At 49.1% G+C, this 18,563-nt stretch overlaps 1 protein-coding gene and 27 non-coding genes across 28 annotated transcripts; all 28 read right to left on the reverse strand.

Moving 5' to 3' along the window:
• Nucleotides 1-8,011: 8,011 nt before the first annotated feature.
• TRNAV-UAC (transfer RNA valine (anticodon UAC)) lies at nt 8,012-8,084 on the reverse strand. The gene has a single exon. It is a non-coding gene; the product is annotated as a tRNA-Val (tRNA).
• A 4,995-nt stretch (nt 8,085-13,079) lies between these two features.
• On the reverse strand, nt 13,080-13,152 carry TRNAV-CAC (transfer RNA valine (anticodon CAC)). Its single transcript has one exon. It is a non-coding gene; the product is annotated as a tRNA-Val (tRNA).
• Nucleotides 13,153-13,251: 99 nt separating this feature from the next.
• On the reverse strand, nt 13,252-14,163 carry LOC139055809 (uncharacterized). Its single transcript, XM_070533358.1, has one exon. The coding sequence runs from the start codon at nt 14,161-14,163 to the stop codon at nt 13,252-13,254; it is 912 nt and encodes a 303-aa protein (XP_070389459.1).
• Nucleotides 14,164-14,798: 635 nt separating this feature from the next.
• On the reverse strand, nt 14,799-14,871 carry TRNAV-CAC (transfer RNA valine (anticodon CAC)). Its single transcript has one exon. It is a non-coding gene; the product is annotated as a tRNA-Val (tRNA).
• A 79-nt stretch (nt 14,872-14,950) lies between these two features.
• On the reverse strand, nt 14,951-15,023 carry TRNAV-CAC (transfer RNA valine (anticodon CAC)). Its single transcript has one exon. It is a non-coding gene; the product is annotated as a tRNA-Val (tRNA).
• A 79-nt stretch (nt 15,024-15,102) lies between these two features.
• On the reverse strand, nt 15,103-15,175 carry TRNAV-CAC (transfer RNA valine (anticodon CAC)). Its single transcript has one exon. It is a non-coding gene; the product is annotated as a tRNA-Val (tRNA).
• A 79-nt stretch (nt 15,176-15,254) lies between these two features.
• On the reverse strand, nt 15,255-15,327 carry TRNAV-CAC (transfer RNA valine (anticodon CAC)). The gene has a single exon. It is a non-coding gene; the product is annotated as a tRNA-Val (tRNA).
• A 79-nt stretch (nt 15,328-15,406) lies between these two features.
• On the reverse strand, nt 15,407-15,479 carry TRNAV-CAC (transfer RNA valine (anticodon CAC)). The gene has a single exon. It is a non-coding gene; the product is annotated as a tRNA-Val (tRNA).
• Nucleotides 15,480-15,558: 79 nt separating this feature from the next.
• On the reverse strand, nt 15,559-15,631 carry TRNAV-CAC (transfer RNA valine (anticodon CAC)). The gene has a single exon. It is a non-coding gene; the product is annotated as a tRNA-Val (tRNA).
• A 79-nt stretch (nt 15,632-15,710) lies between these two features.
• On the reverse strand, nt 15,711-15,783 carry TRNAV-CAC (transfer RNA valine (anticodon CAC)). The gene has a single exon. It is a non-coding gene; the product is annotated as a tRNA-Val (tRNA).
• A 79-nt stretch (nt 15,784-15,862) lies between these two features.
• Nucleotides 15,863-15,935, reverse strand: TRNAV-CAC (transfer RNA valine (anticodon CAC)). The gene has a single exon. It is a non-coding gene; the product is annotated as a tRNA-Val (tRNA).
• A 79-nt stretch (nt 15,936-16,014) lies between these two features.
• TRNAV-CAC (transfer RNA valine (anticodon CAC)) lies at nt 16,015-16,087 on the reverse strand. The gene has a single exon. It is a non-coding gene; the product is annotated as a tRNA-Val (tRNA).
• A 79-nt stretch (nt 16,088-16,166) lies between these two features.
• TRNAV-CAC (transfer RNA valine (anticodon CAC)) lies at nt 16,167-16,239 on the reverse strand. Its single transcript has one exon. It is a non-coding gene; the product is annotated as a tRNA-Val (tRNA).
• Nucleotides 16,240-16,318: 79 nt separating this feature from the next.
• TRNAV-CAC (transfer RNA valine (anticodon CAC)) lies at nt 16,319-16,391 on the reverse strand. The gene has a single exon. It is a non-coding gene; the product is annotated as a tRNA-Val (tRNA).
• A 79-nt stretch (nt 16,392-16,470) lies between these two features.
• On the reverse strand, nt 16,471-16,543 carry TRNAV-CAC (transfer RNA valine (anticodon CAC)). Its single transcript has one exon. It is a non-coding gene; the product is annotated as a tRNA-Val (tRNA).
• Nucleotides 16,544-16,622: 79 nt separating this feature from the next.
• TRNAV-CAC (transfer RNA valine (anticodon CAC)) lies at nt 16,623-16,695 on the reverse strand. Its single transcript has one exon. It is a non-coding gene; the product is annotated as a tRNA-Val (tRNA).
• Nucleotides 16,696-16,774: 79 nt separating this feature from the next.
• Nucleotides 16,775-16,847, reverse strand: TRNAV-CAC (transfer RNA valine (anticodon CAC)). The gene has a single exon. It is a non-coding gene; the product is annotated as a tRNA-Val (tRNA).
• Nucleotides 16,848-16,926: 79 nt separating this feature from the next.
• Nucleotides 16,927-16,999, reverse strand: TRNAV-CAC (transfer RNA valine (anticodon CAC)). The gene has a single exon. It is a non-coding gene; the product is annotated as a tRNA-Val (tRNA).
• A 79-nt stretch (nt 17,000-17,078) lies between these two features.
• Nucleotides 17,079-17,151, reverse strand: TRNAV-CAC (transfer RNA valine (anticodon CAC)). Its single transcript has one exon. It is a non-coding gene; the product is annotated as a tRNA-Val (tRNA).
• A 79-nt stretch (nt 17,152-17,230) lies between these two features.
• Nucleotides 17,231-17,303, reverse strand: TRNAV-CAC (transfer RNA valine (anticodon CAC)). The gene has a single exon. It is a non-coding gene; the product is annotated as a tRNA-Val (tRNA).
• A 79-nt stretch (nt 17,304-17,382) lies between these two features.
• On the reverse strand, nt 17,383-17,455 carry TRNAV-CAC (transfer RNA valine (anticodon CAC)). The gene has a single exon. It is a non-coding gene; the product is annotated as a tRNA-Val (tRNA).
• Nucleotides 17,456-17,534: 79 nt separating this feature from the next.
• Nucleotides 17,535-17,607, reverse strand: TRNAV-CAC (transfer RNA valine (anticodon CAC)). Its single transcript has one exon. It is a non-coding gene; the product is annotated as a tRNA-Val (tRNA).
• A 79-nt stretch (nt 17,608-17,686) lies between these two features.
• TRNAV-CAC (transfer RNA valine (anticodon CAC)) lies at nt 17,687-17,759 on the reverse strand. The gene has a single exon. It is a non-coding gene; the product is annotated as a tRNA-Val (tRNA).
• Nucleotides 17,760-17,838: 79 nt separating this feature from the next.
• On the reverse strand, nt 17,839-17,911 carry TRNAV-CAC (transfer RNA valine (anticodon CAC)). The gene has a single exon. It is a non-coding gene; the product is annotated as a tRNA-Val (tRNA).
• A 79-nt stretch (nt 17,912-17,990) lies between these two features.
• TRNAV-CAC (transfer RNA valine (anticodon CAC)) lies at nt 17,991-18,063 on the reverse strand. Its single transcript has one exon. It is a non-coding gene; the product is annotated as a tRNA-Val (tRNA).
• A 79-nt stretch (nt 18,064-18,142) lies between these two features.
• On the reverse strand, nt 18,143-18,215 carry TRNAV-CAC (transfer RNA valine (anticodon CAC)). Its single transcript has one exon. It is a non-coding gene; the product is annotated as a tRNA-Val (tRNA).
• A 79-nt stretch (nt 18,216-18,294) lies between these two features.
• Nucleotides 18,295-18,367, reverse strand: TRNAV-CAC (transfer RNA valine (anticodon CAC)). The gene has a single exon. It is a non-coding gene; the product is annotated as a tRNA-Val (tRNA).
• Nucleotides 18,368-18,446: 79 nt separating this feature from the next.
• Nucleotides 18,447-18,519, reverse strand: TRNAV-CAC (transfer RNA valine (anticodon CAC)). The gene has a single exon. It is a non-coding gene; the product is annotated as a tRNA-Val (tRNA).
• Nucleotides 18,520-18,563: the final 44 nt, after the last annotated feature.

Raw genomic sequence — 18,563 nt, forward strand, 5'->3', positions numbered from 1 at the left:
CGCCATGCTCCGGGTCTATCTCATACTTTAGTTCATAATGGCTCCTAATCCGTCGCTCACTATTGCCACACTAAACGTGAGAGGGTTGGCGGCCAAGCGTAGGCAAAGCCAAGTCCTACGGTTGGCCACTGACCAAGACCTAGACGTTCTAGCTGTCCAGGAGACAAAGGTTGACGGAGAGGAGGAGACCGGGAGCATGGTGCGGCGTTTCACGACTAGATATTATGCGGTCGTGAGCCATGCGGTAGGGACGTCCGCCGGTTGTGTACTGTTTGTTAAGAAGCTGCCTGGCCTTGTTGTTAAAAATGTATTTTCATGTCAAACCGGAAGGATCGTTTTTTGTGATTTTGTTTTTCGTGAATTGGAATTCAGAGTCATGTGCATATATGCACCGAATGCTGTGGAAGAACGCGCTTCTTTTTTCGCGAACCTTTTTCAGTATATTTGCAGCGATAAGTGCATGGTTTTGTTGGGGGATTTCAATTGTGTTTTGAGGGCTCGGGATAGAGTCAATAATGCTGGTATTCGCGATAAAAGCAGTAGTGTGCTGACTAAGCTAATTAGTGATAATGAACTGGACGATGTCTGTGAGTGCCTGGAGGGGGAGCGGGAAGTCATGTACACACGATTCCAAGGTAGTAGTCATGCGCGGTTAGACCGCATATACGTATCGCAAGACATAATTCCAAAGTGCGATAGTTATTCGGTGGCACCAGTATCGTTTTCAGATCACTGCATTGTGAAATGTCATATAGGCACGGAGAGGAAGAAACAAGATTTTAATTGGGAACTATGGAAAATGAATGCCTTACTACTAAAAGACGAGCCATTTGTAGAGGCAGTACGTGAGGCAGTCAGGAAAGTAAGTGAAGGAAACAGTGAAACAATAGCAGAGAAATGGGAATACTTCAAACAAAACGTAAAAATGAAAGCTTTAGAAAGATCGAGCTGCTTACGATTTGAGAAGGAAATGAAAGAAAGGGGCTTACGAAAGACACTTAAGCAGCTGATAGCGCTGGAATGCGAAGAGCCTGGGACGTATAAGCAAGATGTAGGAGCCATTAAAGAAAAAATCGAGCAGCTTGACAAGGAACGGTATCAAGGTGCGATGGTGCGAGCAAGAGCAAATGCATTAGTAGCTGGAGAGACGCCCACTAAACGGGCGCTGGGACTCGAAAAAGCGCAAGCTCGACGGAATCATGTCGACAGAATTTTATGGAACGGCACAGTTGCCGGCGATAGCAAGAGCATAGGCCAAGCGTTTCGAGAGTATTATCAGTCACTCTTTGCGTTTCAAGAAGTGAATATAGACGAATTCAGAAGGGCCTTCCTATCTCGCATGCCGCGATTGAGTGACGATACAAAACAACGATTGGAATGGAAAATAACAGAACGTGAAGTTGAAAAAGCGATTGATGATTTGAACCAAGGCAAATCACCTGGACCGGACGGTCTGGGCGCGTGTTTATATAAAGCGTTTAAGAAAGAACTGTCGCCGTTACTAACAGAGCTATTTAATGATGCGTATGATAACAAAACTTTGCCGCCTTCTTTTGGAAAAGCTCATACTATACTCATCCCTAAGAGTGACCAAGTTGAGAAACTTAGGCTAGTAACATCTTACAGGCCAATATCTTTAACCAATGTTGATTATAAGGTTTTAATGAAAGTTCTGGCTGCCAGACTTCAAAGCGTCATAAATGACATAGTGGCAGATCACCAAACGTGTGGTATTAAGGGAAGGTCCATTTTTTCGAATATTCACACGATGCGGTGCGTGCTGGAGTGCTGTGATGCCACCTCGGGTGGAGTCGCGGTGCTCCAGCTGGACCTCGAGAAAGCGTTTGATTGTGTCTCTCATGATATTTTGTTTGCCATTTTGGATTACGTTAATGTTGGTTCCATCATCACTGAGGGAGTGGCGTTGGCGTACCAGAACTGCACAACACGCTTAATTGTGAATAAATCATTGGGGGCCCCCATTAACGTCATGCGTTCTGTGCGTCAGGGCTGCCCTCTCAGTCCTCTTTTGTTTGACATTTACATAGAAACTATGTGTTTGGCAATAACTGAGAATGAGCAAATACGCGGGTATAGCTTGGCAGCCACACAAATCAAGCTCTTGGCATATGCAGATGACATCGCGGTGTGTTGTACAAGCAAAGAAAGTGTGACGGAAACAATAAGGGTAGTGAAAAATTTTTGTGATGTGACGGGCAGTAGAGTGAACTGGGGAAAGTCCCTCGGTTTGTGGCACGGGGAGTGGTCTTCAGCCCCGGCCTTTTTTGCAAATGTTAGCTGGATAAAAACCCCGACCAAGTACTTAGGTGTCCCCATGGGCAGTTACAAAAATAGCGACGCATACTGGACGAACCAAGCAAAAGAAACAAGAGAAAAAGCAGACAGGTGGAAAGGCATCAACCTGTCGATTTTCGCAAAAGCAACTGTGTGTAACATGTTTTTTATCACGAAGTTGTGGTACGTCATGCAAACGTTGTACTGTTCGAGGGTAAACGTGCAAAGGTTGCACAGAGTGTTCGCGGTTTTTATCTGGGGCTCTACCTGGGAAAGGAGTAGCCGAACCAATCTGTTCCGGCACGTGAAGAAAGGGGGGCTGGGCTTGGCGCATCTCTTTGTACGCCAGCTTGTGAACAGGTTTTTGTTTTTTCGGGATGTGCGTGATCCGTTTCTGCGCACTGTATGCCAACTCAGGTTGAGAGGCGCTTTGCCGGCACTTATTGTTAGTACAGATAGTATGCCCGGAACGCTTCGTGGCTATATTAAAGAAGTTGCAGATAGTGTGCGCTTTCTTTCTGTGCGCTTTTCTTTTGAGTATTTATGTAACGTAAAAAAGAAAACATTGTATAAAGATATTTACGATATTGTATTTCCAGTGCCATTGTACGGAGCGCTATACAGTGGAAGATCAGGACTGGATGTCCTTAAGCGAGTGAAAAATATGGAGGTGCCTACTGGGGTAAAGACATTCTTTTTTAAATTGCACACAGGAACACTCTCAGTGAAGACATTCATGGAAGAACGTGGCTTTCTTGTACCCTGGGGCTCGCACTGCTTGATTTGCAAGCAACCGGAAACAATAGACCATGTCTTTTTGCATTGCTGGGCCGGAGTGTTCTTCTGGGATGTCCTACAAAGAACAATGAAGAAAGAGTTACCGTTAAATCCGCATGGCATCAGGTACTTAGCGGTAACGAATGACGACGGGGTTCCCTTCGACCTCATAATGCTCAAGGGCCTCCATAGTTTATGGCGTGCAAGGATGTCTGGGTACTACTGCGACCCAGACACTAGGCCTGCGCGTACGTATTTCCGCGAAAGCATGTCTCGTTTCATTGAAATAAAGAAAATACAAGAATGTGTACCCGAATGGCTGTCTAGAATAGAACCTCTGACAGCATTGAAAGAATTTTAATTCGACAACGCCAGTCCTTATAGGACTGATGGCATGTATATCCTTTCAAAATGTTTTGTATTTGTTAATTGTGTATTGTAATTGTGTTTTGTATTATGTGCTTTGTACAATGTCGAAGACCGGCAATAAAAAAAAAAATCGTGGCTGAGTGGTAGCGTCTCCGTCTCACACTCCGGAGACCCTGGTTCGATTCCCACCCAGACCATCTTGGAAGTTGCTTTTTATTTATGGAGTGCCTGCCGTGATTTATCGCTCACGGTCAACGCCGCGAAACGCTGACGCCGACGCCGACACCCGACGCCGACACCGACGCCGACGACACCGGCTTTTCTGCGACACGAGCTCCTTAACGCTATCGCGTTAAAACCGAACAGAAAGAAATCTCACGCTGTCGACCACTTCCTTAAAGTAGCCACGAAGTGATCCGGTAACGCTTGCCGTACTAACAACATGTGCCGGCAAAGCGCCGCTCAACCTGAGCTGGCATACGGTGCGCAGAAAAGGTTGGCGCACATCGCGAAAAAACAAGAATCGGTTTACAAGTTGTCTAACAAAAAGGTGAACCAAACCCACACCCCCGTCCTTCACTCTTCTAAACAGATTTGTTCTGCTGCACCTTTCCCATGTTGACCCCCAGATGAAAACAGCAAACACTCTGTGCAGCCTTTGCACATTTGCTCTCGAGCAATACAACGCTTGCATGACATAATATAACTTGGTGACAAAAAACATATTGCATACTGTCGCCCTTGCAAAAATAGACAGCTTCGCACCCTTCCATCTGTCCGCCTTTTCTTTCATTTCATCGACTTGGCTCCTCCAATATTCATCGCTACTATTGTAGCTATTGAGAGGAACACCCAGGTACCTCGTCGGCGTTTTGACCCAGGTGAGGTTCGCGAAGTTGTCCGGTGCAGACACCCATTTCCCGTGCCACAGGCCTAGGGATTTGCCCCAATTTATTCTACTACCTGTGACATCACAGAAATGTTTCACAGCCGATACTGTTTCCGTTACACTTGGTTTGTCTGTGCAACACACTGCAATGTCATCTGCGTATGCGAGCAACTTCACCTCTGTCGCTGCTAATCTGAAACCACGTATTTTTTCATTTCCGTTTATTACTACGCACATTGCTTCTATGTAGATGGCAAATAAAAGCGGACTGAGGGGACAGCCTTGGCGTACTGAACGCATGATGTTAATGGGGGCCCCCAAAGACTTATTGACAATTAATCTTGTTGTGCAATTCTGGTACGCCAAGGCCACGCCCTCACTGATGATGGAACCGACATTAACATGATCCAAGATGGCAAACAAAATAACGTGAGCGACACAATCGAACGCTTTCTCCAAATCGAGCTGAAGAACTGCAACGCCACCATCGGTGACTTCACAGCATTCGAGCACGCACCGCATCTGATGTATGTTCGAAAAAATGGACCGCCCCTTGATGCCGCAAGTTTGGTGGTCTCCGACAATTTCCTTGATGACGCCTTGAAGTCTCGCAGCTAAAATCTTCATAAAGATCTTGTAATCAATGTTTGTTAGTGATATGGGTCTATAGGATGACACCAATCTTAGTTTGTCTGCTTGATCACTCTTAGGGATTAGTATTGTGTGCGCTTTCCCAAAAGATGGGGGCAATAATTTCTTCTCGTACGCTTCATTAAACACATCTGCTAACAATGGGGCCAGTTCTCTTTTGAAAGCCTTATATAACCCCGCACAGAGTCCATCAGGCCCAGGCGACTTGCCCGAGTTCAAATCGTCGATTGCCTTTTCAACTTCGTGCTCGGTAATGTTGCCTTCCAATCGTTCTTTAGCGTCATCTGCCAGCCTCGGCATCCGCTGAAGAAAATCGGCTTTGAAACTCTCTACATTCGCTGCCTGAAATGCAAAGAGCGACTGGTAATACTGAAAGAAGGCGCGTCCTATGCTTTCGTTGTCGTCGACAACAACCCCGTTCATTAAAATCTTATCGACATGGTTTCGCCGTCCGTGCGCCTTCTCGAGTCCAAGCGCCCTTTTTGTGGGCGTCTCCCCCGCCGCTAATGCATCTGCTCGTGCTCGCACGATGGCACCTTGATAGCGTTCTTTATCGAACTGTTCCAGCTTTTCCTTGACGCTCCGCACATCGTCTTTGTACAGACCAGGCTCTCTGCACTCGAGTTATCAGCTGCTGAAGTAGTGTTCGCAAACCCTTTTCTTTATATTCCCTCTCAAATTTGAGGCAGCTTGACCTTTCTAAGGCTTTCATTTTAACTTCTTGTTTAAAACATTCCCACTTTTCAGCTATTGTTTCAGCTGCATCTTCTCGTATTCCATTAATGGCATCCCGTACTGCCTTTACAAAAGATTCATCATTTAATAACAAGGCATTCATTTTCCACATCTCCCAATTAAACTCATGTTTGCGTTTCCCTATACCGACATTACATATTACGAGACAATGATCTGAGAACGATACGGGCACTACAGAAAAACCGTGGCAGCTTGGAATTGTATCCAGCGAAATGTAGATTCGGTCCAACCGCGCATGGCTACTGCCCTGAAAACGTGTAAAAGTCAAGTCACGCCCCCCTTCCAGACACTCATAAACGTCATCGAGTTCATTTTCACTGATTAGTTTTGACAAGACTTCACTGCTTCTGTCACGCACACCGGCATTATTGGCTCTGTCTCTAGCGCTCATTACACAATTGAAGTCGCCTAAGAGCATAACGCGCTTATCGCATCGAACATGCTGCGAAAGGTTCGAAAAGAAACGGGCACGCTCTTCCACTGAATTGGGCGCATATACGCATATGATGCGGAACTGAAATTCGCACAAAACAATATCGCACAAAACAATCCTTCCGGACTGACAAGAAAAGGTACTTTGAATTTCCAGTCCAGGCAGTTTCTTCACAAAAAGAATGCACCCCCCAGCCGTGCCTAATGCATGGCTTACCACCGCAAAATACCTAGTCGTGAAACGGCGCACCATGCTCCCGGTCTCCTCCTCCCCGTCAACCTTAGTTTCCTGGACGGCTAGTACGTCGACATCGTGGTCAGTGACCAACCGTAGGACCTGACTTTGCCTACGACTAGCCGCCAACCCTCTCACGTTTAAAGTGGCAATGTTAAGGCACGGTATCTGAGCCATGTTGAGCTAAAGAGAAAAGTAGGCCCGGAGCATGGTGCTTACCGTTCACGACTAGCCCTCGGCTAGCCGCCTCCGGGACCTCCCGGTTTCCCGGCGTTGCTTGTGGACGGCACTTTGTCCGCAGGCTTTCTCTCAGGTGGGACATTCGGCTTCGGTTTCAAGCTCGTCCGCCTCCCAAGTGGTGTCTTTGTCGGCGGCCCTTCGCTGGTGCTGGTTCCACTGTCGTTGCGGTCCTTAGTCTGGTCATGGGGGCGCTTGACTGGGGCACCAGGAGTCGAAGTCCGGTCGCCGTCAAGGACGGCCCCGTCCTGCTGCATCGCCGTCGTGCCGTTGTCGAGCGAGTCTTCACTCCTGCTCCGCGTAGACGGGCCCATAGCGGTCGCGACCTGTGCCGTCCCACTCGGCTTCAGGGCAGGCTCAGCCACCTTGCTGTAACGGCCGCACTCGTCGTCCCACTGGCTGTCGCTGTCGAGACCGCGTCTAGCGTTCCTTTAGCAGCGTCCTCCGCTTCGGCCACGTCCATGACGTGCTCTGCCGCTACGTCGCTAGCTACTGGACCTGTTACGGTGGCATAAGACCTTACGCAGTCAGCGTCGACGTGGCCGAAACGTCTGCATAACGTACAGCGGGGGACTCTGCACTCACGGCGGACGTGTCCCGTGCCGTGGCAGCGCAGGCACTGCATCGGTCGACCGGGTACGACGACCAAGGCCAACTCGCCGCCGACGCGTATCTGATGTGGCAGGTCCTCCACTTTCATGCCGCTTTTCAATTTGAGAATGACGGTCCTGGTGGTTGAGGTCTTCGTTGCCATGCCCTCGACGCGCCACCGCTCCCGGCTCACCTCCTCCACCTTGCCGAAAGCCGCGAATGCTGTCCGCACGTCCTCGTCGGCAACGCCGTACAGCAGCCAATGAAGTCTTAGCTTCACCTGCTGATCCTGCGGGTCAACGATGACGCACCGTCGTCCCTTAACTTGAAGTTCCTTAAGGTCCAGAAGCCTCTTTGTGGCAGTCGCATCGCTCAGGGTCACTGCCCAGACGTGGTTGATCTGGTACGCCCCTATGCATACCACATCAGGCAGCAGGCCCGTCGGCAGAAGGGCGTCTCGGAAATCTTCCACCTTATAAGGTCTGGCACGTACATCACCGTGCAAAAAGACGGTGTTAATAACAACTTCTCCTTTAGGCAGTTGCGGCAAAATAAAGGCATAATCCTTATCGTCGTTTAGCCTGGATCCGCGGCCAGAAGTGGCCGCTGTCGCTGCTCCACTGGAGCCCATGATTCTGCTGACAGCTCAGCTCGGCTGCCGGAAGCAGAATGCACGTGATAACCACTACACTACGGGAACGGAGCGCGGAGACGGCTATTTCTCTCCCTCTTTTCTTCTGCGTATTCGCGATCGCAAAGAAAACAAAAGTATAATGCACTGTTCCCGCCCAGGATCGAACCGGGGGCATAGCGCGTGTAAAGCGCACGTGATAACCACTACACTACGGGAATTTTTTTTTCTTTATTGCCTGTTTACACAATACAGAAAACAACAGAAGGATCTCAAAACCTTTTGAAATTAATCAACTCATCAAACAGTGTAACCCAATCAGGTGTTTCTGGCTGGGCTCGGTAAAGCTCTCGCATATACGCTACATGTTCAATAAAATTTTCCCTTACAGGCCGAGCGTTAGTGTCGGCATGTCTTACCGACATTCGGGTTTTCCATATACTATGGAGGCTGAGTACCATTATCATGTCGCAGGGAATGTCGCCGTGATTCTCAACTGGTAAATATCGGATTCCATGTGGTGTAATAGGTAAGTCCTTTTTGATAGTTCGCTGAAGGATGTCCCAGTGAAAAATGGGATCCCAGCATTCAATAAATACATGTTCTATTGTCTCTGGTTTTTGGCATAGTATGCAGTTGACTGTCCACGGTACAATTATTCCTTTATCTTGTAGCCACGTTTTTACAGGTAGAGTGTTTGTATGGAGCTTGAAGAAAAAGGTTTTTACATGTGGTCTTATCGGCATTGCTTTAACCCGTTTTAAGACGTCTTGTCCACAGCCTCCAGTGTATATGCTTCTGTACACTGGCAGAGGTAACATCACATCCAGTAAATCCTTGTAGAGCTTTTTCTTTTTTACCGTACTCAAGTATTCTATGGAGAACCTTACTTTAAGCATGCGAAAGGCTACTACAACCTCGCGCCAATAACCTTTTATACGGTGCATCGCAGTCTTATTTGTAGAGACGATGAATTCAGGTAGTGCATTGTGTAAACAAACTTGCATAACTGTACGCAGAAATGGGTCACACTGATCTCTTAAAAATATAAAACGCGACACAATCTGTCTGATAAACAGGTGCGACAGGCCAAGGCCTCCTTTTCTGACGGACAAAAACAGATTAGTTCGACTCGTTCGTTCCCAACTTCCTCCCCAAATAAACACTGCAAATACTCTATTAATTTTTTGTAGGTTAGTACGCGACATGAACAATACTTGCATAACATACCACAACTTGGCAACTAAGAATAGATTACAAGTAGTTGCACGGGCAAACATTGACAAATTTCGTCCTTGCCATCCCTGCGTCTTCTCTTTCAAGCGATCTGTTTCCTCGTTCCAATACGATTCGGTGTCTTCATAACATTGTAATGGGACACCTAAGTACGTTGTTGGCATTGCTGTCCATTGGATGCCAGCAAATAATTCAGGCCTCTCGCTCCACTCTCCATGCCAGAAACCTACGGTCTTCTCCCAATTGATCTTGCAGCCAGATTCCTTGCAAAACTCGCCAGTCAACCTAACCACCTCTTTGATGCTTTCGGCATCTTTGCAAAAGACAGCAATGTCATCAGCGTATGCGAGGACCTTGACTTCCGTCGTTTCAAGCATAAAACCGCGTACGCTTTGACTATTTATTAAACTCAAGCAGAAAGGTTCTAAGTAAATATCAAAGAGTAATGACGAAATTGCACATCCCTGCCTCACACTGGAGAGAAGCTGGATTGGTTCACTTAACTTCTTGTTTATAATGATGCGTGTGCTGCACTCTGAGTAGGCCATTTTTACTCCTTCTAATATCAGTCCGCCGACATTAACATATTCTAATATTGAAAATAGTACTTCATGTGACACATTGTCAAACGCTTTCTCCAAATCTAGTTGCAACACTGCAACCTGACATGAGAGAGCATCACAGCACTCAAGGACACAGCGAGCTACATGAGTATTGGTGGAAATTGTTCTGCCCTTGATTCCACATGTTTGATGCGGTCCCACTAGTCGCGTTACAACACTTTGAAGTCTCTTTGCTAACACTTTCGTGAATATTTTGTAATCACAGTTCGTGAGGCTTATTGGTCGATAAGACTTTACTGACAACAGTTTAACCGGGTCCTCGCACTTAGGGATTAGCACTGTATGAGCGGTTCGGAACGATGGCGGCATTCGCTGTGTTGCATACATTTCCTTGAAGACATTATGCAATAATTGGCTGAGTTGACATTTGAAAGCCTTATAAAAGGGCGCACCTAAACCATCAGGCCCGGGAGCCTTTCCTGCACCAAGTCCATCTATGGCGTCTTCAATTTCTCGCAATCTGATTGGAAATTCCAGGCTTGCTTTAATGTCATCTTCGAGACGTGGCATTAAATGAAGAAAATCTCGCTCAAATCCTTCTATTATTTTTTTCTTGTTCCCAAGCAGTTCACGATAATAATCTACGAATGCTTGCTCTATCATTGTGGGTTCGGACGTTTCCTCGTTTTGATATATTATTGCTTGTATTTCATTTTTTGTCGCGTATCTCTTTTCGTCACTTAGCGCCCGTTTCGTAGGCGTTTCCCCATTCCACAGTCGTTCCGCTCGCGCTCGTACCATCGCTCCCTTGTATCGTTCTTGGTCGATAAGTTCGAGCTTACTTTTTATTTCCTTTATCTGCTTCATGCAAGATCCAGCGTTCTGACATTCTGTAGACATGAGAAATTCTAGTTCGCTGGTTAGTTCTTTTTCTTCTTGTTTTTCCTTGCGGCGTAGTGCAGTTGCTTTTCCTATCGCTTTTATTTTAACATCAGTTTTGAGAGTTTCCCATGTTTCAATACAGTGATTAGGTTGCGCTGTCATAGAGGAATTAATCATTTCACTTATATCTCTGATAAAGCTTTCATCATCGAGCAGTTTGGCATTAAACTTCCAAAGATCCCAATTAAATTTCGTTTCTTTTCGTTTTTGCCCTAAATCAAACGTCACTAGACTATGATCAGAAAGGGATACATGTTTTACCTCGTAACTTTGACACAATGGCACGAGCTGCATTGCAATATAAGCTCGGTCTAATCGCGCATGACTTTCACCTTGATAGTGCGTATAAGTGGAAGCTTTGCCTGTCGATAACAGAATACCGACATCTTCAAATTCATAATCATTCACAAGTATGTTTAAAAACTGTGCGCTCGTATCCATTCGTTTCATTTGTTTAGCTCGGTCTTGTGCTCTGCACACACAGTTGAAATCCCCCATCAATATAAGGTATCGCTCGCACTTCAGGTATTCTTCTAGCTGTTCAAAAAAAATTCTACGTGCACATTCATCATTTGGAGCATACACGCACAAAATACGCCACTTAAAGCCAGAAAAGGAACAATCAAGTATGACAAATCGGCCAGTTCCACATATAATAACTTGTTCCTCTACAATACCAGCACTGTTACGAATAAAGAGTGTGCAGCCTCCAGAAGTTCCCACCGCATGACATACGCAGACGTTATACATTGCTCTAAATGGCTGCACCATGCGGTCCGTCTGTTCCTGACCTTCCACCTTTGTCTCTTGCACGGCGACAATATCTAAATCATTTTCTTGAAAAAGCCGGCTTAATTGGTACTGGCGTCTCCTGCTAGCCAAACCGCGAACGTTTAAAGTGCCTAGACGAAGGGGCCTTTTAAGGTTAAGTGTCATGGTTCATCTGAAACAGGTGGACCGCATGGAGTTTACCTCGATCTTTTATGTTGCCACACGGTCGATTCTTTCCAGCGACGGACAACGTCGCGTCCAGCCAGCAGTCCTCGGGTGGATGCTGCTGTGGCTCTGTAGCTAGGTGACTTGACGCCATGGTAGGTGCTCGGTGTTCAGAAGTGGTGGAATTGCTGCTCTATGCGTTGACCCTCGTTGTTACGAGGGTTTATTTCCCTCAGTTTTCCGGTCAGGAGGGAGGCTGGGTTTCGGTTTGAAGCTGGGCCGTCTGCCCATTTGAAGGCCGGTCTTCACGACTGTCTTGGTGGGCGGTTCTTCTCCGCTGCTTGCACTGGGCTTGCCCATTTCGTTGCCTGCATCGTCGCGCGGTCTCTTGGTAGAAGCACCAGGCTCAAGTTCCATGGGCTGTGCGACGGCTTCTGCTTCCTCACTCAACGCTGCTTCAACGGGTTTGACTTTGTCCGCCTCTTCTGTTTCCGGCGTCACAGGGACTCCATTTGTCTGGGGTGTGGTGTTATCAGCGAAAACACCTTTCCACGCGTCGGTAGGGGCAACTTTTTCATTTGCGCTCTTTGTGTCGACCTGCTTTCGCCCACCAGCGGCTTCTTCGGCGTCTGCTGCATCCATTAAGAGCTCTGCATCCGCGTCCTTCGTTGCTTTTCCGGTGATGCTCGCATATGTGGTCACGCAGTCTAGTTCCGTGTGGCCGAAACGCCTACACTGGGAACAGCGAGGTACACGGCAGTCACGTCGAATGTGGCCAGTGGTGTTGCAACGAAGGCATAATGGTGCTCGGTTCGGCACAACAACTAGGGCGAGTTCGCTTCCTACACGCAACTGGTGGGGTACGTCGTCGATAGTGACTCCGGCTCCCAGTTTCATGGTCACTAGGCGGGTTGTCGATGCTATTTCTGTGATACCTCTTACGCGTCATTTTTCCGTCGTTACTTCCGTAACCTTTCCATACGGAGCCAAGGCCGCACGCACTTCATCATCGCTGACCCCGTAAAGAAGCCAGTGCAGCTTCATTCGTAAGCCTTGGTCGTTGGGGTTAACTACCAGGCACCGGCGACTCTTCACTCGGAATTCACCTTTTGACAACATTTTCTTCGTTGCTTCAGCGCTCTTGAATGTCACGGCCCAAACGTGATTCATCCTGTACTCCCCCAGAGCGATAACGTCGGGAAGCGCTCCAAGATTTTCCAAGGCATCGCGAAAATCTTCCACTCGGTATGGGCGCGCACGTAAATCCGCGTGAAGGAAAATGGTATCCGTAACAACCTGACCTGTTCGCAGTTGAGGCAATACAACTTGGTAGTCCTGGTCGACCGAAGCAAAAGACCTGTTTCCGCGGCTTGGAAAGGCCGCTGAATCCGCTCCTTGGGAGCCCATGTTACCCACGTCCGAACACAACGGTGGCCGGAAGTGGACTACACCACGGGAACGGAGCACGGAGAGGGCTATTTCTCTCCCTCTTTTCTTCTGCGTATTCGCGATCGCAAAGAAAACAAAAGTGTAGTGCACTGTTCCCGCCCGGGATCGAACCGGGGGCCTTGCGCGTGTGAAGCGCACGTGATAACCACTACACCACGGGAACGGTTTTTTTTTTCTTTATTGCCTGCTTAGACATTAACACACACACAAAAAAAACATTCATATACACAGTGCACCCACATCAAATCAGGTGGGATGGTCGCTAAAATTTCTTGAGGCACACCAGCTCATCAAGGATGCTAACCCAGTCTGGGGTTTCGCCTTGTGCACGATACACTTCTCTTAATAGTGACATACTTTCAATGAAGTTCTCTCGCGCAGAGCACACATTCACATCAGCATGACGTACAGCCATTCTGGTTTTCCACAAACTGTGGAGGCCCAGCAACATGAACATGTCGAACGGTGGCCCGTCATCACTTTCAACTGGAAGGAACCGAATTCCATAGGGGTTTATGGGGAGTTCTTTTTTAAGAGTGCGCTGCAAGATGTCCCAGTGAAAGACAGCGTCCCTACACTCAATGAAGGCGTGTTCAATTGTTTCAGGCTTTTTACACAGCAGGCAATTGGTAGTCCAGGGTACGAATATTCCTTTCTGTTCTAGCCATACTTTAACGGGGAGGGTGTTCGTGTGTAGGTGGAAAAAGAAAGTTTTCGCAGCAGGTATCACAGGCATCCTTTTGACTCGTTTCAGCACATCTTTTCCTGGGCCTCCACAGTGAACACTCCTATACAGTGGAATAGGCAACATGCTGTCAACTAAATCTGCGTATAGTTTCTTTTTTCTCACTGAACACAAATACTCCAGCGAAAAACGTGCGCAGAGTATTCTAAAAGATGCAACGACTTCACGATAGTAACCAGTCGCTCTTATAGTGATAGCACTAGATGTGGACACAACAAATTCAGGCAGTTCTGTTGCCATTTTCGCCTGAATGACTGTACGGAGAAAAACATTTCTTTCATCTCGCAGGAAGAAGAACCGCGATACGATCTGTCTAATAAACAAGTGTGAGAGCCCAAGGCCTCCATTTCGAACTGTGCGAAAAAGATTTGTTCGACTGGATCGCTCCCAAGTGGAGTTCCAGATGAAGATAGCAAACACTCGATGCATTTTTTGAACGTTTACACGGGACATGAACATTACTTGCAGTATGTACCAAACTTTGGCAATCAAAAAAACATTGCAAGCTGAAGCACGTGCAAACACTGACAATCCCCGGCCCTGCCATCCTTTTATCTTTTCTTTCATTGATTCTATTTGTCCGGTCCACAACTGTGTCGAGTCCCGATAGCACTCAAGGGGAACTCCTAGATACAGTGAAGGCACTGTAGTCCACTGCATACCGGCGAATTTTGTGGGTGTCGCGTCCCAGCTTCCATGCCATATCCCAACACTTTTTTTGAAGTTTATCTGGGCACCAGTGTACCTACAAAAGGATCTTGCAAGGCGGACAGCCTCGACCACGCTTTCCCTGTCTTCACAAAAGACGGCGACGTCATCTGCATAAGCTAGCATTTTAACTTCTGCGGCGTGCAGCCTAAAACCACGAATGTTTTCATCCCGTATGACTGCCATACAAAAGGGTTCGAGGTACAGGGTAAAAAGCAAAGGAGACAAGGGACAGCCTTGCCGTACAGACGAGCGGACTGGCACCCACCACGGGAACGGAGCACGGAGAGGGCTATTTCTCTCCCTCTTTTCTTCTGCGTATTTGCGATCGCAAAGAAAACAAAAGTGTAGTGCACTGTTCCCGCCCGGGATCGAACCGGGGGCCTTGCGCGTGTGAAGCGCACGTGATAACCACTACACCACGGGAACGGAGCACGGAGAGGGCTATTTCTCTCCCTCTTTTCTTCTGCGTATTTGCGATCGCAAAGAAAACAAAAGTGTAGTGCACTGTTCCCGCCCGGGATCGAACCGGGGGCCTTGCGCGTGTGAAGCGCACGTGATAACCACTACACCACGGGAACGGAGCACGGAGACGGCTATTTCTCTCCCTCTTTTCTTCTGCGTATTCGCGATCGCAAAGAAAACAAAAGTGTAGTGCACTGTTCCCGCCCGGGATCGAACCGGGGGCCTTGCGCGTGTGAAGCGCACGTGATAACCACTACACCACGGGAACGGAGCACGGAGACGGCTATTTCTCTCCCTCTTTTCTTCTGCGTATTTGCGATCGCAAAGAAAACAAAAGTGTAGTGCACTGTTCCCGCCCGGGATCGAACCGGGGGCCTTGCGCGTGTGAAGCGCACGTGATAACCACTACACCACGGGAACGGAGCACGGAGAGGGCTATTTCTCTCCCTCTTTTCTTCTGCGTATTTGCGATCGCAAAGAAAACAAAAGTGTAGTGCACTGTTCCCGCCCGGGATCGAACCGGGGGCCTTGCGCGTGTGAAGCGCACGTGATAACCACTACACCACGGGAACGGAGCACGGAGAGGGCTATTTCTCTCCCTCTTTTCTTCTGCGTATTTGCGATCGCAAAGAAAACAAAAGTGTAGTGCACTGTTCCCGCCCGGGATCGAACCGGGGGCCTTGCGCGTGTGAAGCGCACGTGATAACCACTACACCACGGGAACGGAGCACGGAGACGGCTGTTTCTCTCCCTCTTTTCTTCTGCGTATTCGCGATCGCAAAGAAAACAAAAGTGTAGTGCACTGTTCCCGCCCGGGATCGAACCGGGGGCCTTGCGCGTGTGAAGCGCACGTGATAACCACTACACCACGGGAACGGAGCACGGAGAGGGCTATTTCTCTCCCTCTTTTCTTCTGCGTATTTGCGATCGCAAAGAAAACAAAAGTGTAGTGCACTGTTCCCGCCCGGGATCGAACCGGGGGCCTTGCGCGTGTGAAGCGCACGTGATAACCACTACACCACGGGAACGGAGCACGGAGAGGGCTATTTCTCTCCCTCTTTTCTTCTGCGTATTTGCGATCGCAAAGAAAACAAAAGTGTAGTGCACTGTTCCCGCCCGGGATCGAACCGGGGGCCTTGCGCGTGTGAAGCGCACGTGATAACCACTACACCACGGGAACGGAGCACGGAGACGGCTGTTTCTCTCCCTCTTTTCTTCTGCGTATTCGCGATCGCAAAGAAAACAAAAGTGTAGTGCACTGTTCCCGCCCGGGATCGAACCGGGGGCCTTGCGCGCGTGAAGCGCACGTGATAACCACTACACCACGGGAACGGAGCACGGAGACGGCTGTTTCTCTCCCTCTTTTCTTCTGCGTATTCGCGATCGCAAAGAAAACAAAAGTGTAGTGCACTGTTCCCGCCCGGGATCGAACCGGGGGCCTTGCGCGTGTGAAGCGCACGTGATAACCACTACACCACGGGAACGGAGCACGGAGAGGGCTATTTCTCTCCCTCTTTTCTTCTGCGTATTTGCGATCGCAAAGAAAACAAAAGTGTAGTGCACTGTTCCCGCCCGGGATCGAACCGGGGGCCTTGCGCGTGTGAAGCGCACGTGATAACCACTACACCACGGGAACGGAGCACGGAGACGGCTATTTCTCTCCCTCTTTTCTTCTGCGTATTTGCGATCGCAAAGAAAACAAAAGTGTAGTGCACTGTTCCCGCCCGGGATCGAACCGGGGGCCTTGCGCGTGTGAAGCGCACGTGATAACCACTACACCACGGGAACGGAGCACGGAGAGGGCTATTTCTCTCCCTCTTTTCTTCTGCGTATTTGCGATCGCAAAGAAAACAAAAGTGTAGTGCACTGTTCCCGCCCGGGATCGAACCGGGGGCCTTGCGCGTGTGAAGCGCACGTGATAACCACTACACCACGGGAACGGAGCACGGAGAGGGCTATTTCTCTCCCTCTTTTCTTCTGCGTATTTGCGATCGCAAAGAAAACAAAAGTGTAGTGCACTGTTCCCGCCCGGGATCGAACCGGGGGCCTTGCGCGTGTGAAGCGCACGTGATAACCACTACACCACGGGAACGGAGCACGGAGAGGGCTATTTCTCTCCCTCTTTTCTTCTGCGTATTTGCGATCGCAAAGAAAACAAAAGTGTAGTGCACTGTTCCCGCCCGGGATCGAACCGGGGGCCTTGCGCGTGTGAAGCGCACGTGATAACCACTACACCACGGGAACGGAGCACGGAGAGGGCTATTTCTCTCCCTCTTTTCTTCTGCGTATTTGCGATCGCAAAGAAAACAAAAGTGTAGTGCACTGTTCCCGCCCGGGATCGAACCGGGGGCCTTGCGCGTGTGAAGCGCACGTGATAACCACTACACCACGGGAACGGAGCACGGAGAGGGCTATTTCTCTCCCTCTTTTCTTCTGCGTATTCGCGATCGCAAAGAAAACAAAAGTGTAGTGCACTGTTCCCGCCCGGGATCGAACCGGGGGCCTTGCGCGTGTGAAGCGCACGTGATAACCACTACACCACGGGAACGGAGCACGGAGAGGGCTATTTCTCTCCCTCTTTTCTTCTGCGTATTTGCGATCGCAAAGAAAACAAAAGTGTAGTGCACTGTTCCCGCCCGGGATCGAACCGGGGGCCTTGCGCGTGTGAAGCGCACGTGATAACCACTACACCACGGGAACGGAGCACGGAGACGGCTATTTCTCTCCCTCTTTTCTTCTGCGTATTCGCGATCGCAAAGAAAACAAAAGTGTAGTGCACTGTTCCCGCCCGGGATCGAACCGGGGGCCTTGCGCGTGTGAAGCGCACGTGATAACCACTACACCACGGGAACGGAGCACGGAGACGGCTATTTCTCTCCCTCTTTTCTTCTGCGTATTTGCGATCGCAAAGAAAACAAAAGTGTAGTGCACTGTTCCCGCCCGGGATCGAACCGGGGGCCTTGCGCGTGTGAAGCGCACGTGATAACCACTACACCACGGGAACGGAGCACGGAGACGGCTGTTTCTCTCCCTCTTTTCTTCTGCGTATTCGCGATCGCAAAGAAAACAAAAGTGTAGTGCACTGTTCCCGCCCGGGATCGAACCGGGGGCCTTGCGCGCGTGAAGCGCACGTGATAACCACTACACCACGGGAACGGAGCACGGAGACGGCTGTTTCTCTCCCTCTTTTCTTCTGCGTATTCGCGATCGCAAAGAAAACAAAAGTGTAGTGCACTGTTCCCGCCCGGGATCGAACCGGGGGCCTTGCGCGTGTGAAGCGCACGTGATAACCACTACACCACGGGAACGGAGCACGGAGAGGGCTATTTCTCTCCCTCTTTTCTTCTGCGTATTTGCGATCGCAAAGAAAACAAAAGTGTAGTGCACTGTTCCCGCCCGGGATCGAACCGGGGGCCTTGCGCGTGTGAAGCGCACGTGATAACCACTACACCACGGGAACGGAGCACGGAGACGGCTATTTCTCTCCCTCTTTTCTTCTGCGTATTTGCGATCGCAAAGAAAACAAAAGTGTAGTGCACTGTTCCCGCCCGGGATCGAACCGGGGGCCTTGCGCGTGTGAAGCGCACGTGATAACCACTACACCACGGGAACGGAGCACGGAGAGGGCTATTTCTCTCCCTCTTTTCTTCTGCGTA

Source organism: Dermacentor albipictus, chromosome 2, assembly GCF_038994185.2.
Source record: "Dermacentor albipictus isolate Rhodes 1998 colony chromosome 2, USDA_Dalb.pri_finalv2, whole genome shotgun sequence".
Taxonomy (NCBI): Eukaryota; Metazoa; Arthropoda; class Arachnida; order Ixodida; family Ixodidae; genus Dermacentor; species Dermacentor albipictus.

Bases quoted from the DNA above. Each gene is read 5' to 3' on its own strand.
- LOC139055809 (XM_070533358.1), bottom strand. From the start codon at position 14,163: ATGCATCGAGTGTTTGCTATCTTCATCTGGAACTCCACTTGGGAGCGA.